This window comes from Protopterus annectens, chromosome 11.part0 (genome assembly GCF_019279795.1).
Source record: "Protopterus annectens isolate FY-2018-M chromosome 11.part0, PAN1.0, whole genome shotgun sequence".
Lineage (NCBI taxonomy): Eukaryota > Metazoa > Chordata > Ceratodontiformes > Protopteridae > Protopterus > Protopterus annectens.
Window position 1 is genome coordinate 1038642435 of NC_056745.1, and position 26111 is coordinate 1038668545.

At 43.9% G+C, this 26111-nt stretch overlaps 1 protein-coding gene across 1 annotated transcript in view; it reads left to right on the forward strand.

The window, feature by feature from the left end:
- CELSR1 (cadherin EGF LAG seven-pass G-type receptor 1) overlaps positions 1 to 26111 on the forward strand; it is a 2549932-nt gene that overhangs the window by 1900987 nt on the left and 622834 nt on the right. The window contains exon 9 of the mRNA XM_044088384.1: positions 8703 to 8869. Within this exon, the coding sequence (XP_043944319.1) occupies positions 8703 to 8869 (167 nt within the window). The remainder of the gene's footprint in view (positions 1 to 8702; positions 8870 to 26111) is intronic.

Consider the following 26111-nt stretch of genomic DNA (forward strand, 5'->3'; position numbering starts at 1 on the left):
CGGGGGACCTCAGGCCCATTCTGGACCTGTCTATCCTCAACCTGTCAGTAGAGAAACTAAAATTCCGGATGTTCACTCTACAGTCCATTCTACCTTTTCTGAGAGAATGCGACTGGATGTGCTCGTTAGACCTCCAGGACGCTTACTATCACATCAAGGTCCACAGGAGCTCCAGGAGGTTTCTCCACTTCCGGCTAGGGGCCAGTCACTTTCAGTTCAGAGCCCTTACCCTTTGGTCTCACCACAGCCCCCAGGGTGTTCACCAAGGTTATGGCGGTTGTAGCGGATCACATGAGACTTCAGGGCATTCAGGTATTCCCCTACCTAGACGGCTGGCTGTTCGCTGCACCCACCAAGTGTCTCCTGTATCATGCCCTACAGTACTTCCTTGGTCTGGCTCACAAGTTAGGCATCCCAGTCAACCTCAACAAGTCCCACCTGACTCCGGTTCCGATCATAGACTTCATTGGGGCTCGGTTGGATTTGATTCAGTCAAAGATTTTTCTCACTCCGGAAAGGATAGCGAATCTCAGACTCCATGTTTCCGTGATCTTGGATCACGCGGTCGTCACAGCAGCCGATGTTCTCAGGGCCCTGGGTTCCATGGCAGCAGCAATCTCTATACTCCCTCTTGCACGTCTTCACATGAGAGTCCTTCAGTGGAATCTGGCAGTCCAATGGTCCTGGCTAGACCTTCCAATGAGTTTCCACATCCGTATCAATCGGGCATGCAGAAACGGTACTCCTGTGGTGGCTTCACTCTGCGGACATATTTGCAGGGCGCAGCTTTCTAGCCCCTCATGCTCAAGCCACGGTGACCACGGACGCTTCCCAGCTCGGGTGGGGGGGGGCACTTCCTGGGAAGAATGGTCCAAGGCACGTAGTCCCTTCCAGAGACCAAGCTACACATCAACATCCTGGAAATGAGGGCAGTTTTGTTAGCATTGAGAGCCTTCCACCCGGTCCTACCTCTGGGGACGATAGCCATTCAGTCAGACAACATGTCTGTAGTCTGGTATATAAACAAACAGGGAGGGACCCGATCCTACCCCTTTGTTGCGAGGCCATGAGAGTTTGGGAGTGGGCCATATCCACCAGCTGGTTTCTCATAGCAACGCATATCCCGGGATGCTCCAACATTCTGGCGGACAGTCTCAGCAGGGCTATCCTTCTTCCCTACGAGTGTTCCCTGAAACAATCAGTGGTGGCAAGATCTTCCATGTTTGGGGTCAACCTTGCTTCGCATCTCCTTCCAATGCGAAGTGCAGCAAATTCTTCGCTCTGATTCCCCCCCCTCCCCGGGGGATGCCCCCAGGGACGCTCTAGTCCATGCTTGGCCTCCCGGGCTACTGTTTGCTTATCCCCCATTACCTCTCATTCCGAAGTTCCTTCAGAGAGCTTGCCGGCAGCAGTGCAAAGTCATTCTCATAGCTCCCTTCTGGCTGCGTCGTGTGGTTTCCCTTCCTGTGGTCTCACCTGTTGGCCCCTCCATGGGCTCTAGATCCATGTCTGGAACTCATTTCTTACCCGTCGGGCTTGCCCCTGCCCAACCTGGACAGTCTCAAGATGACAGCTTGGCTGCTCCAGTTCCCATGATCATCAGGACTCCCGGACTTTCTTCTTCTGTTAAGAATATTCTGGTAGCTTCTCTTAAGGCCTCCACTAGGAAACTGTACAATAGCAAGTAGAAACGTTTTTGCGTTTGGGCCTCTCAGCGCAGTCGGAACCTGTTTACAGCCCCTGTTCTGGTCATACTGGATTTTTTGGCAGATCTTTTTTGGTCAGGCTCTAGTGCTTCCACCATCAAGGTTCAACTGGCTGCCATCACTAATTTTCATGTGGGTGAAAATAAGGTTACTCTGGCTTCAGCCAAACTCTGTAAAGCCTTCCTGAAGGGCACTTTTTTATTGTGCCCTCCAGTTAAAGAAACAGTGCCCCCTTGGGATTTGACTTTAGTCATTCAGGCCTTGACTTCGACAGCATTCTTGGTTGCCATCACTTCGGCTAAGAGAGTTTCTGAGTTTTCACAAGGATAGGGTTTTGTTGCGCACAAACCCTTCTTTTCTTCCCAAAGTGTCTTCAGCAGCCAATATTAATCAATCCATAAATTTGCCAGTCTTCTTCCCAAATTTCCAGAATAAGGGTGAACGTAAGCTTCATTTGTTGGATGTCCATAGACAGCTTCATTTTTACCTCCATAGGACTAAACCCTTCCAGAAGTCGGATCAATTGTTTCTCTCTTTTTCTAAACCATTTTTGGACAAAGCAGTTTTGAAAGTGTCCTTAGCAAGGTGGATCACCCTGTGTATTGCGCAGGTCTATAAGGACAAAGGGTCATCTCCTCCTGGTGTATTGAAGGCTCATTCCACTAGAGCTATGGCCACTTCTGCAGATTTCTGGTCGAGAGTTTCATTAGATGATATTTGTGCAGCAGCGACTTGGGCAAATTTGCACACATTCATCTCTCATTACAAATTGGATCTTATTTCTAGAGGGAGAGCATCCTTTGGCTCTGCAGTGCTCAGAAATATCCTTCCATAAGGGCCTCCCAGGAACTCTAGTAGCTGGGGACTCTGTCCCATATGTACAGAATGAATGAAGTCAACTACTTCAGATAAAGAAGTTATGTTCTTACCATAACGTTCCATCTGAGTAGTAGACTTCATTCTTCTGCACTTTCCCTTCCTCCGTGCCCCTCACTCTTCAGGTTATCCTGTTTAGGGTTTTTGGTTACGTCGCTTTTTAGTGACAGCAAACTCGATCTGGGGCTAGATAGGAGGAAGTGAGGTAATGTAGGTAGGGGAGGAGCTTGGAGCTTAGAGCTGATGCTTGAAAAGTTTTTGCCGGCTTAGATCCGAATCGGATCCGTATACCCATATGTGCAGAAGAATGAAGTCTACTACTCAGATGGAATGTTATGGTAAGAACATAACTTCTTTTTATCTACTGAATGTACTATGTTCTTCATCTGTAACTATGTTTGTAATGTTTTAATTGCTAGGATTCTTCATCTGTAACTATGTCTGTAATATTTTATTTTGTGGAGCTTTTCTCCCCGGGCCTCCGCTGAAAATGGACCTGCGTCCAGTCGAACATTCCCGGTCAACAAATGTAAATAAATAAATATTCATTAAGGATATGCACACCTCCAGACTAGTTGCTCAACATAATGCAGCCAAAATTATCCAAGTGCAACAAAACACTGGGCAAGACTGCAATCCAGGTTGCAGCTTGTTACAGATCCCCCATCATGCCCCAGGATTCCCACTCTTCATTTCTTAAGATAATGGAAAATATTAAGGTGCAACCCAATACCTTAATTATGGGCGATTTCAAGTACCCCACCATCAACTGGGAAAACTACTCATGTACCAACTCATTCACTCAACATTTTGTGGAATTCATAAATTCCAATGCCTTGGATCAGCTTGTCCTCACCCCCACCAGGGGCAGTAATATCCTGGACCTGGTCATTACCAATATGGGTAACCGGTGTCTCACACCAGAGGTCAACTCCTTGCTGGTCAGATATGACCACAAGCTAATCACCCTAGACATCCATATCCCACCCCCACCCCCCCATTAAGGAAACCACTGTCAAAAACTACTGCAAAGCCAACTTCATGCTTTTTAAGACAGAAGTGGCAAACTTCACAACGCCCATGCAGAGACAGAAAATAGAGGTACGACTGCTGAATCTTACACAAATGCACTGTATAAGCACATACACGAGTGCATGGATCGTGCCATCCCCAACAGAACTAAGACACTATCCTCCAAAAAAAGGAAGCCAATCTAGTGTTCCCCTGCTATAAACAACTCTACAACAGAAGGAAGAAGCTGTTGCAAAAAAGAGTAAATTCCCAAGCTTGGAGGAACTCCATAGTCAGCCTCAACAAGAAGCTGAGATCCCTCATAAAATCCTTCAAAGCCAGTTATGAAAATAAAATCGCCACTGATTCCAAAGACAACCACAAAACATTCTACAGCTGTGTCAAGAATCTCAGTGGCAACACTCAGATCTGCTCTGAGCTGCAGGACAATGGCACTAAATATACAGAATCAACCGATATTACCAACATCCTGGCAGATAGGTTCAGTGCCAACTTTACCCCCCTCTCACCCTCCAAAAGGACCATCTTAATATCGGAAGAATGCAAAACTCCTGTAATCACGGATGAACAAATAAAGACCTCACACTCCAAAGCCAAGAACACAGGATCCATGTGACCAGACAACATCCCAGGCTGCAAACTGCATGAACTACAGAACAAACTGGCACCCCACCTAAGTACTATGTTCAGTCATAGCCTCACCTCAGGCTATGTGCCTACTGAGTGGCACACAGCGATGGTTGTCCCACTCCACAAAGGAGGTGCCACCATGGACCCCGGAAACTACCGGCCCATTAGCCTGACGAGCCTGGTCTGCAAGGCCATGGAACATATCATCTTGGAGCTTATAAACAAAGACATAGGTAACCTCCAAACCCTGGACTCCACTCAGTTTGGGTTTGTAAAAGGTAGCTCTTATCTACTAAACCTTATTGACTTCTTTGAAGCAGTCAATAGAGCCGTAGACAAGGGCAAGGTAGTGCACACAGCCTATCTTGACCTTGCCAAGGCTTTTGATACCATCCCTCACTTTTGGAATTATAGATAAATCCCTATGTCACAAGATGGGTGGCCAACTGGCTCACTGACAGAACCCACAAATTAAAAGTAGCTGACTCCAAGTCCAACTTCAGACCAGTGACTAGTGGAGTGCTACAGGGTTCGGTCCTGGGTCCTCTCCTGTTCGGTATCTACTTCTCCGAAGTGCAGGCCAACACAGAAGGTCTTTGGCTAACAAAGTTCGCAGATGACTGCAAACTGGGAGCCATAATAGAATCACCTAATGATGTAGACATTCTACAAAAGGGCCTCACAGAGACAGATGCTTGGTGTCAAAGTCATGGCCTCAAGCTCAATGCCAAGAAGTTCATTGTCATCCCCTTTGGGAAAAATTTGGTACCCATGAACTACCACATAGGCAGTAGTTCACTAAAAACTGAAAGTGTGATGAGACCTCGGGACACAGGTGGACAGTAGTCTCTCCTTTGATAACCACATCACCATAGTAGTCAGGAAATCCTTCTACGTGGCACACCTCATCACAAAAGGGTTCTCCTCTAGAAAAAAAGAGGTCATTGTTCCTCTCTACTCATCCCTCATCAGACCCATTATAGAGTACAATGCCCTGTTTGGCATGTATCTCACAAAACACCTAAAACAATTGGAAAAGCCACAAAAATACCTCACTAAGAGGATTACTGGCCTCAAACAGATGCCATACGCAGACCGTCTCAAAAAACTCCAGCTGTACGCCATCACATAGCGCCTACTCAGAGGAGATCTCTGCTTAACATACAAAGCTATGTCAAATCCAGAGCTGTTGGACTTGCTACTCTTAAAGAAATCCCAATCTCTCCGAACCACACGCTCCAGAGACCTAAACCCTGTCACCACAATAAATAGACCATGCTGGAGGGATAGATTCCTGTCCCAGAGACTTCCCATACTCTGGAACAAACTACCCATTCATGTCAAGGAAAGCTCCTCATTGGCCCTCTTTAAGAAAAACTTGACGACTGGATGGGAAATAGAAAATTCACTCCAGGGATCATTTCTGTGACACTGCTTGACAGGGGCACAGAAAAATAATTTTCTTGGGTGGTGAAAGCCAGAGACCTTTTTGGCTAGACTTATATAGGCCCCAAGGCCAGTAGCCTAGTACCTACCTATGAACTCCTACTAATAGGAACAGTTGTCCCAAATAGATGGCTACAAACACAGGCCTTAACTAACCTAAACTTGAGGTCATCCATGCTAAGACACATGTTATTGCCTGGGCTTCTACTTACACTAATTGGTGTCTGTTCTTTTTTTTTTTTATCTTTATTCCCTTCCAAGATGTGAAAACCAACTTGCATGCTTTTCAGAAAATATTAACTTTTAGCCTTGAAAAACAGTGTTCTAGCTTTTGTTGCCCTATTAGCTTATATCCATGTTAACATAACAAAAATGTAGTCCTCAGCTGCAGGCTTATGAAGAAAAACTGAAATATATGTATTGCTAAAGAAAAAATGTTTCATTATATTCTGTGTTCTTCTGCTTAGTTTTTTCCACTTAAAACGTGTTAGATTAAGCCAAGTCTTTAACCCAGGCATTCAGCTATCCAAATGTAAGAGAAAAAATATCAGCTCTACATATATCATGATCCATGTTCTTTTGCATCCCATTCTTCACCTCATCAACCCAAGACCTGCAGCCTATTAACTTAAACTTGCTTTTTTGTATATTTGCATTGTAATGGCTCCATTTCTTAAAACCAAAAAAAGAAAGAAAGAGAGCAAGAGAAAAATACATCTGTTTACTCTAGTATTGTTATCACATAAAAGAACAACTAAAAAGTCTTTACTATGAAACATTCAGTTAATGTCATGCGTTTCATAGGAATGCTGGTAAGAACAGAAATTGTTTTACTTGGTTACCTTTTTCTTCCCCTCTCCTCATTGTTCTTCCAAAAATTAATGGCATGAAATGAGGCAGATGCATTTCAGTTCCCCTCAAGTTTAAGAAAATTAACAAAAGTCCACTTTTTCCACTTTCTGTTACACAGCTGTATTTCACAAATGAAAATGATTGTTTGCACGCTCACATTTAATCACTAAGTTCTGTGTTTCTGGTCTTCTTCCTCTCCATCTACCAACTCCAGACACTGGTTCATTTCCAAGGTACTCCCAATTTTTCTAGTCAACTCCTGTGCTTTTTTCTCTCTCTCAAGCATTTCCCTTTGGAACAGTGGAAAAAGTTTCACCGGCAAAGCTCTATGTGCTTTATTATCTGAAGAATGAGAACAAGCAGAGTCCCCTTCTGTTTGATGGCTCGCTTTTTGTTTGGCAAACTTTTTGTATTTTCTGGCTTAGATCCTCAGAACAAATATTCTGAAGACAACCGGATACAGCAGCTTGAATCTTACACCTGCATCTCTGCATTCCCTGATTGCTGGAATACATTTCTTTGTCTTCTGTCTGTTGTACAGTGAATAATCCTTTTCCACAAATACTCTACTGCTATGACCTTTTTCCACAGTATTTCGGGATGAACTCTTTCTGCTGGTAGATCTGCCTTTTTACTAATACAGGTCTTGGCTGTTTTCTCATGACCAGATGCACATGGTGTGCCCTTTCATTTAACAATTTCTACTGTGGAATATCAGTCCAGTTACTTATTTGTGCTTTCATAAAATTAATATAGTCTTCTCTTTCCAGCTGCTTTGGTACAGCTGATCTCAGAATTTCCCTACATGCTGTGTCCTCTAATTCTATTTTTGAAGTAGCTCTTCTTTTTCTTCATTTCAACCACAGATTTTTGCAGTTTTAGCGGCTCGTTTGAATATCTGTTTAAAGCTTCTTCCATTTTTTTCTATCTGTTTGTTATTTGCGTTGATATACTCCTTCAGTGTTTTATTGATTTTAATCAGCTCTGAGCATATTTGACTCATTTTCCTCTAGATTACTGGAAGACCTGTATTTCACCAAAGCTGGAGCCTAAACTGAAAAGGATTCCCTGTCCTTGTATATATCAATAACTCGCTAGCACGTAATTATGCCTGAAGCAAGTTGAATGCTGCCTTTGTAAATGGACTTCCTAACATAACACAAGAGAGTCCTGTTATACTCCAGACTAAAGACATTGTAACCCACTGCCTGGATGATTTAACTCTCCTTGCCCTTTGGGTACCAGTTGAGTGAAGTCATATTGACCATACTTAAGGAAGCTAGGAAGGCTGCCTCAAGGAAAGAGTCAAATCAAAGAGGTCTTCTTTGTGGTGCTACAGGAGGGATCAGAACCCAAATACAGCACTAGTGTACATAATTCTGCAACACTTCAGTGAGCTGTTGAATTCAGGTCTGACAAATGCCTCTACAAAGGTACAGCTGTCAACCATTTGAGCCTGTAGAATCCCCCCTCCCTGCATTCCTGTAGCCTGTTTACACTTCAAGAGAGTTCTTCCTCAGTAGTCACTCAGAAAAACTGTTGCTCCTCCAAGGAGTTTGAACTGTGCCTTTGGAAAAGTTGCTTCTGCCCTGTTTAGGTCTGGATAGCCTGAGCGGAACCATTTTTCCTCTAAATCTGTGATCCAGAGAGCTACACACAAACGGCTACAAACGCACATATGTATGAGTGAGATAGAAAGAGAGTGAGTGTTGGAAATATTTTGTTTAATGTGAATTTCTGTAACATTTAGGAAAACTATTTATTTTCAGGATTCTGTATAACCCTTCATATGCTGACTCAAAGAAGTGGTGACAAATTGTGTTAAGCATGTATAATTTAACATTATATGGATGTTTTTTTCTGAATTAGATAGCTTAATAGTAGTATTATTCAGCAGTTAAACCAAGTGCAAAGTTCTTGTTTTTGGTGTCCATTATTATTTGTTGATCTTTTAAAACGGCAGTAATAGCTGCTGAACTTTTATACATGTTCCTATTATAGTATAGATTATATGTAAGAGCAGTAACTGGGTGACATATAGGGACTAGTGATGTGTTATTACTGCACTTTATACTTAAGATGCACTACCTTTCTGTACTATGTTTGTATAAAGAGTCCTGAAGGTATCTGGCAATGTTTTTTCTTCTTTTTTATTTACAGCCATGCCTTTCTCTGTGAGGTTCAAGGATCCAGGTTTGATTCTGTGGAATGATCTTGATATTACCATCTCAGTGCCATGGTACATTGGACTAATGTTCCGAACAAGAAAGTCCAGTGGCCTTCTTCTGCAGGCCAGTGCTGGAAGTGCTTCCAAAGTCAACATTCAGGTTAGTATTTTGTGATTTGCTAAGGTTATGGCCTGAGCGTTATCCCCAGATAGTGTTTGTCCTTTCTCCAGTAATATGTAGTAATCCACACTCTTGGTTATCTCAGAAAGTGTTTACAATGCGTTTATATCACGTTATCGAAAGATGAAAATAGCGAACGCTATTTCATTGAACCTAAAATATCTAAACCACATAATATCGAACATTCAGAACAGCGAATTTTTTCCTTGGGGAAAAAATTTGCTATTCCGAAACACATACGCACAACACAAACACACCTAAAAAACATCAATACATACACATACACTTTTAATCCTATAACTAACCCTACACTAAACTATACATACACTACTATCTATCCACTTACCTTAACCCAAACCCTAACCCTAAGGTCCGTCACTATTGCACACTCACCTAACCCGCGCCCTAACCCTAACTCACTTAACCCGCCCCTAAACCTAATTCACCTAACCCACGCCCTAACCCTAACTCACCTAACCCGCGCCCCAATCCTAACAACCACACAATCGCACACTTACCTGAACCCAACCTCCACCACAGCACTGAAAATAGCAAAGCCACAGAACCGGCCAGCCGAATTCTTTCCCTAGGAAAGAATTCGGTGTTCTGCAGCTTCGCTATTTTTAGCGTTTGATTAAAATGCGTCGATATTAGAACATTCAAAGTTTTAAAACTTCGATGTTCTGAAGTAGACCTTTTACAATGTGCTACTTAACCCTAGGCATTGCAGAGTGAGATTTATAATTATTGTATTGAATGTTTTCATTTGTTAATAAACAAGTGAACTAGTCCACCTCTGACCATTTTAAGCCATGACCCTGGCCACAATTGCATGGGTAGATGGAATGTATTTGGGCAGTTTCTGCAGCTAACTAACCAACCATCATGTTTTTAGGATAAAAACAGAATCCCCAGTGGAAATCCACACAGACAGTGAATAAAGGACAAAACTGAACTCCGACTGTGTGGCTTTTAGGCAAATATCTTCATTAAGGGACTGTTGTCGCCACACACATTTGAAAGTTAAGGCTGCATTGTAGAACCTTAGACTTTGTACAGTAATGCATAAGGTATTCCTCAAAATTAGTCAAAACATTTGGGAGGACATGTTATCTGAGTCTAGACTGAAGATTTTTGCAGCGTTTTGATTAAAGATGGAACCAGCTTGCATAGTTTTTATTTTTTTTCTTTTTCTCTTTATCCTGCGTTGCCTACTGACCATCATCTTGCTCCCTGTACACTGAGAAAGAGGCGGTCATCCGTGGAGCCATCAGAGTGTTTCTGGTTTATCCTAATGCCCATTTTCCAAATGTGGCCTGCACAGGGTGGATTTCCTCAGTGCTGGCCCTGTTTGACCCATGCATGCTTCCTCACATCCATGTATCCCCAGCTACAGGCAGACAGTCTTTGGTGGATATTCATCCTCAGTCCTTTACACTTAACCTCCACTTAATGCTACTTGTGCAGACTGGGCTTGCCTATCTCACCCTCAGATGGGGAAACCAGCATTCCTTATTCACTTACACCCTTCCCTGTCAGCTCTTTCCACTCTATGGTCACTAATCAGTCCAGGTTCTTGCGGGCTACAATTAGGACTTCATCCCTCTGCTCCAGGTGGCAACTTGTATAGAGTTAAATTGGCACAGAACTGTCAGAAATAATATTTGTAAGTACTTCTTCAATGAAGGGGTAGTAGAGGAGCATAATACACTGCTGTAGGATGTAGTCTGACTTGTAATGTATGGGTGTGGTGTGGATTATGCACATCCAAGGTAGAACTGTATTTTTCATCTGATTGAGTTAAGCACATGTTTTGGAGTGACTACAGGAGGAAGACTCTAGAGATTGCATTCAGTTTTTGTTTGTGTTAAGTATGAAGTTACTCATGCATTCAATTTCAGAATTGCTGTTTCTTACATTTTGTCCTGTTATGTTGCTTTAGATGTTACTGCACCAGGACTTTGACTAGCTATTTTGCTGTTATAATTACTGCAGCCATCTGTAATAGCAATAAACTTGTTTGTTTTCTTATCTGTTGTAACCCAGTTTTTAGCAGGTTTTATGTTAAAAAAGGCTGTTATGTAAAAACGTGTTTAATGTTTTTTATTTTATTTTTAGTTTAATTGATATTTTACTAACCTAAGGGGGGGAACTAAGCTTAATTTTACTCTGTGAACTCGTTGTTCCTATAAGTGAAAAAATTTGGCTGTCTAGATTAGTATGCTGAGCAAAAGTGTGAATGCTGTATGTATTAGACAGAGATTTCAGAATTAATGGCGTAATCTGTTAGAGGTAGTAATTTTGCATTTTTACTATGGCTCTTTGTAAGCCTTGTATGTCAGTAAGTGGAATTTTCTCTGTTAAATGCCTTTACTTAGCGATGTGTAGGTACTGGTTCTGAGCTGCAGTTGCCCTGAACTAGTATTTACAGTTGTAAAACTTAGATTTGTGAGGATGTGCATTAGTGAGTTATGTCCACAGGATCTCAGATTGCAGAAATGTTTCCAGTAGTGGAAAGTAACATATGCTACATTTGGTGACTGTGACTTCCTGAGGAAAGAAATGTGTTTTCATAAAGTGCACTCAGCAACAGTATTGTGTATTCCAAAGAACCAAGAACCAGTGTGACAACTCTGCAAGGAGGAGCAGGCAATGATTTTGAGGCCCCCAGCTTTGAGTTTAGTAATTATGGAGGTCACTGTTAATTGTTGTAATTCAACTGACCACTCAGACCTGCTGTCACTTGTGTCTAGCCATTATACTGAATATGTTTTTATATTAATACAATAATCATTAGTTTCAATAATGAACCGAGTGTACCTCACATGTCACAGAATGACAGAGTTAGAGTGCACGTACATGTAGAAACATCTATATATGAAATGAGTAATGTATAAAGTTGGAGGCTGAATTGACCACACTCCCTTTTTTCTCCCTCACTGGGAAGTTTACAGCTTAACATTCTTTTTTGCTTGATGCTCCTTTGAGCCACTGCTTAATTGGACTTTGCAGTATATTTTCCTTGTAATGTGGGGGATATATATATATATATATATATATATATATATATATATATATATATATAGAGAGAGAGAGAGAGAGATTTGTATCTATTTATGTATACATGATCTTACATTTTCATGTTTGCTTCATTTCTTGTACATATTACTCACTACCTTTGTACTACATTGCTCTTTGCTATTATATTGTATAACTCACACTTGTTTACTGTCTCTGTCTTTGCCTTGATGGCCTGAGTTGTGACTGCAGAAAGGTCCTTGTCAGTTTACCTACCTGATTAGCAAATTCTAAATAAATTAATTATATATAGATAAGTGAGAAATTATTTTCCTAGTCGTCCCTCTTAGTGGAAGAAGTCACTGGGCTTCTGAAGTTTTGTCAGATGATGTTAGATGGAACTCTTGGGGATCTAAACCTTGTCATCACAATGAACAAAACATGCTTGGGGGATAGGATCCTGACCCAGAGACTCCCCGTACATGTCAAGCAGAGCGCCTCCTTGGCCCTCTTCAAAAGGGACCTTGATGATTGGATGGGAGATCGGAAATTCACGCCGGGGATCATGTCAGTCGCCCTGCTAGACAGGGGTCCAGAGAAGTAAATATTGTGGGAAGAAATATCCAGGGAATTGTTATGGCTAGGCTTGTATAGGCTCTAGGGCCGATAGCCTAGTACCAACCTATGATTAGACCTTTTCTATAGTAGTGTAACAAGCGTCTGTGCTGTACAAATATCTAAACCTTTGCTGCAACTGAGCAAAAATTCTGTATTTTAGAGCAGTGTGTGAATAATTGCTGATAAACCACTTTCTCCAGGAATTTACCTAAAAGATATTGGAAATGAGTATGAAGTTACTAGCTTCAGAAGGGCAGGATATTTTAGGTTTGAAAAGTAATGTGCCATATTTAAGCAGAGGGGGAACAATTAGTTTAAGAAATAGGTTAATAATGTAGGCTAGGGCTTTACAGTTATATATAAGAAAAGAATAACGAAGCTGTTCAGGTAACTGGTTAGCTTGAAAGTGTTTAAAATATGCTACTAAGCCCATGGCACTGCAAAGTGAGAGTGTTACTAATTTTATAGAATGTTTTAATTTGATAATAAACAATTGAGCCAGTGCATTTCTCATACATTTTAGCCATGACTGTGCCCATAAGGACAAGAGTAGATGCAGTGCATATGGGCAGTTTGAGCAGCAGACCAATAACTTTGCAGGTGATTGTCGTTTTTCCAACTCAGTCGGCAAAATGTGGAACAAATTACCCTCTGTTATCCTGTCTTTGTCCTCCCTTCCACTTTTCAAAAAGCAGCTGAAAACTCATCTCAATAATCACTGGCTTTGCTCCTGTACCAACCCAGATTAACTTCCTTTTTTACCTCCCTGTCCTTGTTAGCTCTTCCTTAGTGACATGCACACAGTCTTATGAAATACTCCTTGGGGGGGATTCTATAAGTTTTCTTTCTCAAGACATTTGCCTATGTTACTTTGTATTTACCATGATTTTTTATGTAATATATGTATTAATTAGCCCTAATTTTACGCCTTACTATTTGAATTGTCTAGCTTCATATAATGTGTTTAATTACTGGAGCTTTTCTCCCTGGGCATCTACTGAAAATGGACATATATCCAGCTAGACTAGCCCGGTCAACAAATGTAAAATAAAATAAATAAATAAATAAAATAAATATTTCGGGGATTAAACCATAATAGTTGAGAAAGAGGTTTGAGTTAAGCTACCATTGAAGTACATGGCATAAATGTGGCAAGTATACCTCTTGCCTGCTAAGGATTAATAATCATAGCACCTACTTTTAAAAAAAATCATATCTGATGGTCAAAAAGGGGAGCACGTTTTTATTTTTTAAATAGAGAAAATCTGGTAATGAGACTTTGTATTGGCTTAATTTAGTTATTTTATAATATGTGCACCCTTTAACATGTTTGATTTCGTGAGGATCAGTAAGTCTAGGAGTAGCAGTACTAGATCTGATGACAAAAATCATAGAGTTATGTGCAGATCATACCATTTAAGAGGTATGGTTACAAGCACCAGGCCAGTTTTCACCTGAATCGTGGCAGTTACTTGCAGTGCAAGACCTGTGAAGTATGTTTATGAAGATGGCTGAGCAAATTAGAATCTTCAGACTATGCAGCTTAGATTGAATAAGGTGTTTGTCCAAATGCTGTGTATGCAGGGCCTGGGCTGTCTGTTGGAAGTACAGTTCCAGGTCTTGATAATTCAGACACTTCAAAAATTTAAATGCACTACTGTTAACATAAGGAATGTTAACATAAGGATCTTCTTGCAGTTAAGATCTAAAAGTGTCTTAATGTAAAAAGACAGACTAGTATTTTATAAATTCTAGTTACTGGCTTGAGGTTAATCACACAGCAGTGTAGTAGCTGGATAAGATATCCATACGTTTGGTGTTTTTCATTGACTTTTCTGACATGCATTGCAGTTCATGGTAGCTTAAGTGCTGCAATGCTTTTTTGCTCCTAGTATGCCTAATTTATAAAGTCATGTTCTTAATGAAAGCCTTTACAACTTTTGATTAAGGAAACACCCACATAAGATGTTCATCGTGTTTCACTGTTGCAGTCATTACAATTGGGTTATCCTGCTGACAGGCTACCCGCAGTCGGCCTGAATTCTAAAGTCCTGGTCCGGCGTCGGTTGCTGTCGCCTCTTCCCTGACGTCAGTGCGCCAGGGGTATAAAAGATGCAGCAGACGCCATTTTCTTCAGTTGTTCTTGCTCCAGATGTCAGGTGCCCCCAAAAGGGTAGGCTAATTTATGTCAAATAAACATGCATGCAGTAAAGTAAAACTCTTCCTTCATCTACAAGCAAATACACCACATAGGTTGTATAGAATAGATAATAAATTTGGAATAGTAGGCAGGAAAATGAACCATGGCACTATAGTCAGTACATGCGGAGGTTCTAAATGTTAGTTAAGAAAATGTCACCAAAACACCTTAAAGTCTTCCAAAATGTTTCTTTTGTCTGAGATGGACTCCTTACTTAGTGTGGAAGAGTACAATATTTTTCTCTGTGCAAGACCGAGTACACGTTTTCTGATAAGAACTTCTGTTCAGTGCCTGGAAATCAACACATTTCTTTAGGAAAAGTAATGATGTTATGAACATTTTACTGGTTTAATTAATAAGTGCTTTAAGTAATTAATAACTGCTTCAAACAGTCAGCATGTATATCATGTAACAAATATTAATAAAGCACATGGCTCAGTATAGATTTTGCTATTCTGTTTTCTGAGAAACCGCACACGAATGTGAGCTGTATGACAGTTCTACAGGATGTGACATTTGCTACTTATTTAAAGTATGATAGGCTACAGTTTGTTTGTAATTATTAACAATGTCATCTGAGATTCTGAACTAAGGTAAACCATTTTGGTTTTGGTAAACATATGACTGCCCAAGAACAATGCCTCTGCATTTCTTTGACGACTGTTAGGCAGAATTTGTCCTTGGAATGTGGACATGGACTGCATTCTGCTATCCAGGACAATATATTGTCATTGTTACATTCTAGGCCAAACATACTTTGCTTGTGTGAGTGTCATATTTAACTATGATTGTAGAAAACTTTCCAAATTAACTATGATTGTAGAAAACTTTCCAAGTAAATTACTTAACTTTCAGCATGGTGTTACTGTGTTAAATTCATAAGAATCATTGGAGGAATGTGAGAGAAAACACCCTGGAAGAGAATCTGAGGAAGTCATGTAAAGAGACTAATTGCTGAACATTTCAGAGAATCACTATGTACACCATCATTAGAGAGTCAATGAAATTGCCAGAGATTTGAGATAATGCATTATGAATAGAAAATAAAGACGAGTAACTTCCATTTAAATAAATTGATTCTGGCCAGTAGATAATGACTGAATAGCTATTATGTATATTAATGTGTGTGTGTGTGTGTGTGTGTGTGTGTGTGTGTGTATTTATATGTATGTATATGTGTGTGTGTATTATATATGTCCAGAACAGAGGAAATGGAAGGCCTCCACTTGAAGTACACAGAGTCACCCCCCCCCCCAACATGGGCAAACACATAAGAAGCTTATTCCCCTACCTTGAAGACCCCATGTTTGGGGAGATATTTAGAACTTCTCAGGGCCAAGACTAATTGACAGATACCCCCATTGAGTTCAGAGCACATCCCTGCAGAGGTCTTCCTTTTATCCATGTCTTTGTCTTCGACAGTTCCCTTGCTGATGAAATGATTAAACTAGTAGTGAGTAATGTCTTTGAGAATTTTGACATGATGGCTCTTACAGAGCACTGTTCTAGCTGGTTAAAACACCCAGTGATGGACTCGAGAAGTCTTCAGCACTAATCCTTGGCTGTACATGCCTGCAGAAGGGAGTTAGATTTCTTAGGTGGGTTTGGTAAGTGAATATTCTCATCCTCCAGCTTTACTTTGAAGAAGGTGAATTACCTTGTTCACTTTAAGAGATTCCAGGGGGACTTGACTGATGAGATGCTCAAGACTCTGGAATAGTTGCCAAATTCCAAAGTTAAGACTTTGTTGCACTCCCAAATGTCTGTTTTGAGCTCTAGTTGAAATTGGCCAATCCACCTCATTCTAAGTACAGTGGATGGTACTACCAGGGCAGCAGATGCTAATCATTCTGCACTCCATCATGTCTGGTTGCTCCTGGCTAAATTCACTAAGAACTGCAAAACCCCTTTCATCAATCCTCCATTCAGTTGTGCTCTCTCCAGATTTGGAGTAAAGTCTCCGACATCTTTGTATTCATTTGCTAGAAATGATGATAGCTCCTGCTGTCTTGGGTTTCAGAAGTCACAAAGTGAAAATGTCCAAGGTTCTGAGAAATGCCACACAGAGGTGTGGCAGTTCCAGGAATGAGAATGATTTCTACATAACAATCAGGGATCATGTAGTCATTCCTCAGAAGTTCTCTAAATTGTGGCTTTCCGGACTGCCCCCCTTTGGAGGCATTCGGGTCATCTGTCTCTCCATCTATCCACATGACATGTTATTACACACGAGAGGTAGATAAGCAACATCATGTCCATAAGCTGTATAGTTCCCTTTTTGAGCCATCCCATCTCATAATCATTCCAACAGACTTCTGCAGCAAGTGTTGTATTTCCAGATACAGAGGCTTCACCAGGCTGGAAAAGGTGTGGTTTTTATTCAAGGTTTTTGTAGACCCAGCAAAAATTCAGGATCGCATGCTCAATTCAGAATTGAGCATGAGATCCTGAATTTTTGTAGGGTCTACAAAAACCTGCAAAAATTCAAGATCTCATGCTCAGCTCTTAATTGAATGGCCTAAAGCTACATGTTCTCAAAATGCCCTTCTGGATAGTCCTGGTGCAGTCCATCCTTCCCTTGACTATCTGAAAGAACTTGGATGTGATTTCTCAACCTCCAGGATGCATACATGCATATCAGAGTAGCAAAACTTCCAGGAGATCCTTTCCCTTCCATGAAGGAGCCAATTATTTTCAATGTAGATATGCTACCTTTAGACCTCATCACAGCCCCTTTGGTGTTCACCAAATGTAATTCCACATTTGCAGCAGCTGTCTGATTTCAGGATTCCAGAGTCTTTCTCTATGTAGATGACTGTCTCCTGGCAGTCCCATCAATGGAGAGTGTGATTGTATCCAGGGATTTGCTTACTAACCTGACTCAGTCCTTGGGCATCACAGTCAGACATGCAAGGGTTCCAATGGTATCCTTGCAGATCTGAGTCTGTTCTGGATTCTCAGATCTGACATGCCTTTCTCTGTCAGGAAAAGATTAATCTTTTTTAAGGTGATAATTTTCATAATTGTAATAAGCAATTCTGTGCCAGCTTCTTTGTTGGCCCACTCATTATATCCAGTGTCCTTGACAATATTCTTGGTGCACAATGAGAGCCCTTTATGAAGATTTTATAGTTGGCCGTCAAAGTTCAGTGGAATCAGTTACCTGACCCATTTGATGCTGCCATAATAATTGATCTGAAGTAGGTACTTCATTTGTCAGCAATCTTTGGGTCTTGGATCCGATCTCGGATCCGAACCGGCAACTTATTTCATAGCTTAGAGATCCAAGCTCCTAGCTCCTCCCCTTACCCACAATCCCCTGCCAACCCTGACTGACCCCAGATCTAGTTTGCCGCTCTTAGAGTAAGCTTCTAGATTGCTGAGCTCTTGTCGTTTTATAGATAAGTGGTTACTTTTTTCTGTAAAATTCTATATTTTTCACAGTTTGTGTGTGTGTGTGGTTAGGTTCCCTTTTGTCAGTATACTTTTATTTTTAGTGTAATTCCTCCCCTTCCTTCGCTGGTACGTAGTGTGTGTGTGGGCTGTTGTGTGTTGGGGCCTGGTCTGTGTGAGGTAGTTTTAAACTTTTATTTCAAAAACTATGTTGGAGGCCCCAAAGCCTATTTTTTCCAAGTGTACCGAGTGTGGCCATAAGCTTTCACCGACGGATGGCCACACTCTGTGTGTTCGGTGCCTTGGGGTTGAGCACCTCTCCTCTGGGTGTTCGATCTGTGCGGCGTTCAACCCCAGGGCACTGAAAGACCGTAGGTCGAAGCTGATCTTGGCGAGACTTTTGCCCCCGGATCCGGCTTCGGCCTCCGGTACTCCCGTGGCACCACCCCAGTCCTCGGTGGCGGCCACTCCTGCCCCCCGGCCTGGACTCAAACTCCTACTAAGGCGCCAGAGGAGAGGGAGGCCAGGAGGGAGAAAAGGAAGGAGAAGCAGCACAAGCGGCAGGCCGAGGCCTCCGCTTCGGCCCCCCCCTCCCCCAGCTAAGCGGGCTTCTCCCTCCACGGCTTCCAGGTCCCCTCCTCCTCTGCTCCGATCCCTTTGCTTCTCTCCGGGACCCGAGGAGGAGACGACCCGATCTCCGTCGAGGTCATCGAGGCGGCACTCCCGGCCCGCCTCGGTGGACCTCATCAAGATCTACCTACAGCCTTTCGGATGCGGACTTGGACCGGGTGATGTGAAGATTCACCAAGGCCCAGCTGCAGATGGGAGTGCTCATGCCCCCCCCCCCCCCTTGGGGAGCTCAACACCTTTTTTTTGCCCCGATAGCTCCTTCTCCGACCCACTTTCTGGGTTCGGAGCGCAAGGAGCCGGGCAGCGTTGGAGCCGGGGGTGGGTCGGCGCCGACAGTACTGGGTACTTCGGATCCGACTCTGCCCTCGAGTCTGTCGGGTCCTTCCTTGTCGGATCCAAGCTATTGGAGTCGTGGGCGGAGCTTCGGATCCGAGGGATTCAGTGTGCCTTCGGCTCCATCCAGGTCGGAGCACACGGGTCCTTCGGATCCGATGGTCTCGGCGCCGGTTCCGATCCCACCATCGGATCCGAATGGGAGTCGACTTTTGGATCCCAGTGAGAGCGACTCCCCCTCGGCCTTCAATGCAGTGGAGAGGGCTTTGTTGAGGCCATTTGGACCCCCGGCCCTTGCTTCGGCTCCACCCCGCACTCCCTCTCGGCTGAGTCAGGCTTCCATCACCTGGCCTCAGGAACAGCCTGCTTCGATGTTTCAGGTCGTTCCCCTGGAACAGGTCATTGCTGGTGAGACCTCCTCGGACAGCCCCTCGAGGATGTGCCTCATAAGCAGAAGTGTAAGAGGAGACACGTGGACTCCCCCGAGTCCTTAACAGAAGACACGGACTTGGATGAAGGGGAAGGCTCCCCAAGGTCACCCCCCGAAGATGTCTCCTTCGGAGACATCATGGAAATGCTCAGGATTAGGGGGGGGTCTGTTCCCAAGGCTTCCTCTGACGAGCCTGTGTTCCTGGAGGCATTCAAAGCAGGACCATCTACCTCTTGGGTGTCCCCTCCGGCCGACCCCCTGGTGGACCTTATTACCACCAGGGCGTGGAAGGAGCCGGACACTGTGGAGCCAGTTCCCAAACGCCCAGATAGAATTCTGAGCCCCCCCGCGGACAGATCCCACTGGAGCAAGGGTCCCCCTGTAGATGCCATGTTGATGGCGGCAGCCACCAAGAGGGAATTAGCTCAGGAGAGCCCCTCGGTCCATCCACCGAGCAAAGAGTCCCGCTCGATGGATCACCTGGGGAAGCGGGTTTTTAGTTCAGCGACCTTCTCAGTAAGGTCTCTGAACTATATGCCACATGTTATTAGGATGCAGCGAGACCTTATCAAAGAGTACGCTGCTTCCCCCCCCCCCGGAGTCCATGTCGGCGGAGGACAAACAATTGTACTCCACTCGCATAGCCACTCTAAGATCGATATCTAATACCTCTATGCGGTTGTTGTCCCATGCTACAGAGGGAGCCGCTAGAGCCAGCGGAGCAGGCCTAGTCATGAGGCGCCAGGCCTGGTTCCGACTTTGTGACTTTGCGGAACCCTTTAAGGCGTCATTTGCGAATGCCCCTTTTGATGGTTCTGCCTTATTTGGCAAGACCATTCGCGACACTTTAGTCCAGAGCGAAAAGGATGGGAAGATGTTGTCTGCCGTCGGAGTCCGCTTCTCCGCTCCCCAGAGGTCCTTCTCCAAGAACCAAAAGGGACAGAGGAAGATGTGGTTCCGGAAATAACAACATTCCCAGCCTGCTCCGGACAATCAGTCCTTCCGTGGCAGAGGAGGACAAGGAGGACGCCGCCCTAGAGGCAGAGGGAGCCCAAAGAATTTTGGGCCCAGGGAAACTTTCTCTGACCGACCCGCGCAGCAACCCTGAGGGGTTGCCAGACTGCTCCACTCTGGAGGCAATCGGGGGGCGTTTCTCGAAGCACCTGGCAGCTTGGGAGTCCATCACATCAGATCGCTGGGTGCTTTGTATCATATCCAGAGGTTACCAAATTCCCATGTATCATGTCCCCAGAATCAAAAGCCTCCCCGATGTACCACCCGATCAGAGGGAGGCAGCAGCTGCAGAGATCCAGCAGCTGCTAGAAAAAAGAGCCATCCAGCCCGTCCCCCCAGACCAGCTCGGATTAGGGTTTTACTCCAGGTTCTTTCTGGTGCCAAAAAAGATGGGGGACTTAAGGCCAATCCTAGACCTCTCCCTTCTGAACCTGTCAGTAACCAAAGAAAAATTCCGGATGGTCACTCTTCAATCCATTCTCCCCTTACTGCAGGAGAATGACTGGATGTGCTCTATAGACCTCAAGGATGCGTACTACCACATTCTTATGGACAGACGATCCAGGAGGTTTCTCCGCTTCCGGCTGGGAGCCAGTCACTACCAGTTCAGGGTCCTTCCCTTTGGTCTCACCACAGCCCCCAGGGTGTTTACCAAAGTATTAGCAGTGATAGCAGCCCACCTGAGACTCCAGGGAATGCAGGTTTTTCCATACCTGGACGACTGGCTCCTGACCGCCCCGACAAGGCATCTACTTTGCTCAGCCAGGTACTACTTCCTCCGGCTGGCTCCCCAGCTGGGCATCACCATCAACATGAACAAATCCTCTCTTGCTCCTACCCAGGTGATAGAGTTTATAGGGGCCAAATTGGATACAAGAAACCTTCTAGCTTTTCTGACTGCGGAACGTCTTCAGAACCTGAGGCTGCATGTGCGGGCCATCCTCCAATCAACAGCTCCACCGGCGGGATGGGTCCTGAGGGCTCTAGGCTCTATGGTGGCGGCAATCACTCATTTGCCGTTGGCTCATCTGAACATGAGGGTACTGCAATGGACCTTTCAAGTCCAATGGTCTTTTCAACGCTATCCCCTAAGCCATCCTATTTCCATCAGCAGGGTGTGCAGGACGGCTCTTTTATAGTGGCTCCAATCTCCGGATCTCCATACGGGACGTCCTTTCTCCATGCCTCCTCCCCTCGCCACGGTGACCATGTACGCCTCTCGCCTCAGGTGGGGGGGCATTGCGCAGGCAAGACGGTCCAAGGCATGTGGAACGACACAGAGACCTCCTTGCATATCAATGTCCTGGAGATGAGGGCGGTGCTATTGGCGTTGCGAGCACTACAGAACCTTCTTCCGGTAGGGACTATTGCCATACAGACGGACAACATGTCAGTGGTCTGGTACATCAACAAACAATGGGGAACCAGGTCCTATCCTCTTTCTCGAGAGGCCATGAGAGTGTGGGAATGGGCGATTTCTACCAACCGCTTTCTTGTTGCAACGCACATTCTGGGACGGTCCAACATACTGGCGGACAGACTCAGCCGCACCATCCTTTCCCCTTATGAGTGGTCCCTCAATCCCCAGGTAGTGAAGCGGATTTTTGCCGTGTGGGGGCAACCCCTGTTGCGATCTCTTTGCCTCTCCCTCGAATACGAAATGCAACAGCTACTTCACTCTAATTCCCCCCCGTCAGGGAATCCCCGAGAGATGCTCTGGTGCATGCTTGGCCCCCCGGTCTACTTTATGCCTACCCTCCTCTGCCCCTGATGCTGAAACTCATACAGAAAGCCAGTTGGTTGGGGAGCAGGATGATCCTCAGTGCCCCATTCTGGCCTCGTCAAACGTGTTTCCCTTACCTGTGGTCTCATCTGGTGAATCTGCCTTGGATTCTAGATCCCCTCCCGGATCTAATATCTCACCCCCTAGGTCTCCCGATCCCGAATCTGGACAACCTCAAGTTGACAGCTTGGCTGCTCCAGTTCCACTCCTTGTCAGGACTCCTGGAATCTCTTCACCAGTTAAAGCCATTCTCGTAGCAGCACATAAACCTTCCACTAGGAAAGTCTATCGTAGTAAGTGGAAATGTTTCTCCATCTGGGTGGAGAATAATAATTTAGATCCCTTCACAGCCCCGTTATCATCTGTGTTGGAGTTCCTTACAGGTCTGTTCCATCAGGGGGCTAGCTGCTCTACGGTCAAGGTTCAACTAGCAGCTATTTCTTATTACCATGTGGGGCATGAATCGGGCCCCTTGATTACAGCGAAATTGTGTAAGACCTTTCTCAAGGGTACTTTCTTGCTCAGACCTGCTCCCAGAGAAATTGTACCCCCTTGGGATTTGGCTCTAGTTTTACAGGCCTTGACAGCTCCCCCTTTTGAACCGGCTGCCTCGGTCAATCTTAAGTACCTCTCTTGGAAAACGGCATTCCTAGTCACTATTATTTCGGCGAAAAAAGTTTCCGAGCTTCAGGCCCTTTGTGTGAAACCCCCGTACTTGGCCTTTCATCAGGATAGAGTGTACCTCGGGACCAATCCTTCTTTTCTTCCCAAGGTGGCTTCAGAGGCTAATATCAATCAGTCCATTAACCTACCAGTTTTCTTCCCTAAGTATCAGAACAAGGGAGAATACAAACTCCATTCCTTAGATGTGCGTAGACAACTGCGCTTCTACATTCACAGGACTGCTGGTCATAGGCAATCCGACCAGTTGTGCATTTCTTTTTCCAAATTTAACCTAGGTAAATTTGTCTCTAAGATCACTTTATCACGATGGATCTCACAGTGTATTCTCTTGGCCTATGAAACTTCTGGGAGGCCTGCACCTCAGGGAATTCGTGCGCACTCTACTCATTCTATATCTACCTCTGCGGCCTTTAGGTCTAGAGTTTCACTGGATGATATTTGTTCCGCGGCCACTTGGGCTTCATCTCATACCTTTATCAACCATTATAAGCTGGACATTATCTCCAGAGGGAGAGCGTCCTTTGGCTCTGCAGTGCTCCGGAACATCCTTCCATGATGGCCACCCAAGATTCAAGTAGCTGGGGACTCTGTCCCAAAGGTTGCTGACAAATGAAGTACCTACTTCAGATTAAGAAGTTATGTACTCACCATAACGTTCCATCTGAGTAGGTGACTTCATTTGTCTGCAACCATCCCCCCCTCCTTCCCCCTGGCCCTCAGAATTTTCTTGTTCCTGTATGTCCTTCTATGGTATCCTTCGGGATGTATTTAGCCTTCGGCTTTTTGTATACGGGCAAACTTGATCTGAGGTCAGTCAGGGATGGCAGGGGATTATGGGTAAGGGGAGGAGCTAGGAGCTCGGATCTCTAAGCTATGAAATAAGTTGCTGGTTCGGATCCGAGATCGGATCCAAGACCCAAAGGTTGCAGACAAATGAAGTCACCTACTCAGATGGAACGTTATGGTGAGTACATAACTTCTTATTTTTTTGGAGTCCAACCTTTCTTTGTGCAAACCCTTCGAGACTGTGTCCCCTACATTGGCAGTGATGATCACCTTTGCTGTAGAGCTTGGGAGTATTATACAGAGTAGACAGTCTAGGGCACCTGGTTTCATATATGAGGACTGTCTTCCTTACCTTCCTGGACTTCTCCACTCCATGTACGATTGCCATCCTCTCTGACAGTACATCAGTGTTGTGGTACTAGAACAGGTAAAGGAAAGTTATTCATACCCACTTTGTTGGGCATTCATGAGAGTTAGGGAACAGGTTCTTGCCCACCATCTCCTCTTTGTTTCTACACAGGTTTGGGGCATACCATTTCTGTCATGTAGAGGCGGGTACCTTCTGATGCCTCATGAGTAGTCCCTTAATCTACTGACAGGATGTGCTTTATTCCTTCATTGGAAGAAACCCTTCTGTCATTTCTTTGCATCCCTAGCCAGCAATAAATGCATCAGTTTCTTTTCTCTTGCTGCTTCTAATGGATGATTCCCCATTGATGCTCTAATCTAGAAGTGACCCCCTGACCCCTGTCTTTCCTCCTCTTATTCCTTTCTCCAAAATTTATCAAGAATGCCAAGATGAGCAAAGCCATGGTCATCCTGATAGCCCTCTTTTGGTCGTAATAAGTGCGTTTCCGATGTCTTTAACCTTGCCCATTGAAGAAGAATTTTCACCTGATGCCCACCATAATAGCTCTCTCATCCATCCAGTTAGGTTCATCCAGAACTCCATTCATTAAAGTTAACTGCATAGTCTTTTATTTCTTATGGTAGCCAGGGAGCTTTCTTACCCGTTCGGGGTGGTCCAGATCCTTACCTCCGTGTAAATAATGGGTATCAGAAAGACATGACATTCAAAATGGACCAATTTTTCAGTTTGTTCAATTGTCAGAGATATCGACCCACTTACAGTTGCCATCCCTTCAATTCTGGATCATCTTTCTTGGGTATTGCCATCCCTTCAATTCTGGATCATCTTTTTTGGGTATGTGTGTCTGGGGTGAGTTCCTGTAACATTATTTAAACCGTTTGGCCTTCCTGTAGTTTTCCCAAATTATTCCAGTAAAGGCGAATGTTTATTACACTGTATGGCTCTACACAAACAGCTCAAGTTTTATCTAGATAAAACAAACTCAGTGAGAACAAAATAATCGTTTGCCTCCATTGCGTCCAGAAAACTGGGACAGAAAGTTTCCAAACTGACAGTTTCTTCCTGGCTGTCTTAGTGGATAAGTTTCTGTTATCAAAGTGTGGCCAACCACAGGATTTCTGGCTACCTTAAAGTTTTTCAGGAAGGTTTGAATAGATGGCATATTTGTAGCTGCTTACATCACTGAATACCTTTGTGGGGCACTACAAACTGGACTTTTTCACCTCCAGAATTGATATACTTATTTGCACATCATTCTTTGTAGAAACTAATGTCCCTAAGGGGGTCACTCCCTTACTGCTGATGTTAATATAATGTACATTTTTACCGCACAAAACTGCTATTTTTTTATATTGTTACTGTGCATTAGTGATGCTTCTGTTCTGTATTTTGTTGACTTCTTTATACTTCTAACAGAGTTCACATTCTGATGTCCGTTACTGATGCTTATGTTCTGCTGTTTTTTATATTCTTACACTGAATAATGTCTGTGTTCTGATGTCTGTTTTATTCATTGCATTTATCTAGGCCATGTCTGGAGACTATCCTCAAAATAGTTATCAAAGTACCCAAGAGGTTTTAGCCTGGTATTCTATTCTACAGGTGACTGAGCTGAATCTCACAACATCAGATACAAAAGCTACATAGTTTGTTCTTCTTGGGTAGTGCACTGTTTTCAGTGGAGTAATTTCAGATACGTAATGTTGCCCACCTGATGGCATCTGCATTGGACTTGTTTATAGAGTTGTGCTTTGAGATCTGTTCTAAGTTTGGAGTAGGAAAATATATTTTTTAGATAGACTAGAATAGAGTCCCTGTTTTTTTTACATTAAGCTTAGGAATGTGTGGTCAGTGCAATGTGGTTTAGTTTGTTTGGGCTAAATGGATGGGTTTTGATTGGGAATGACTTTTGAAATTGTATGAAGGGGTTAGTAGTAAGCTTCACTGCAGAAGGTGAGAATG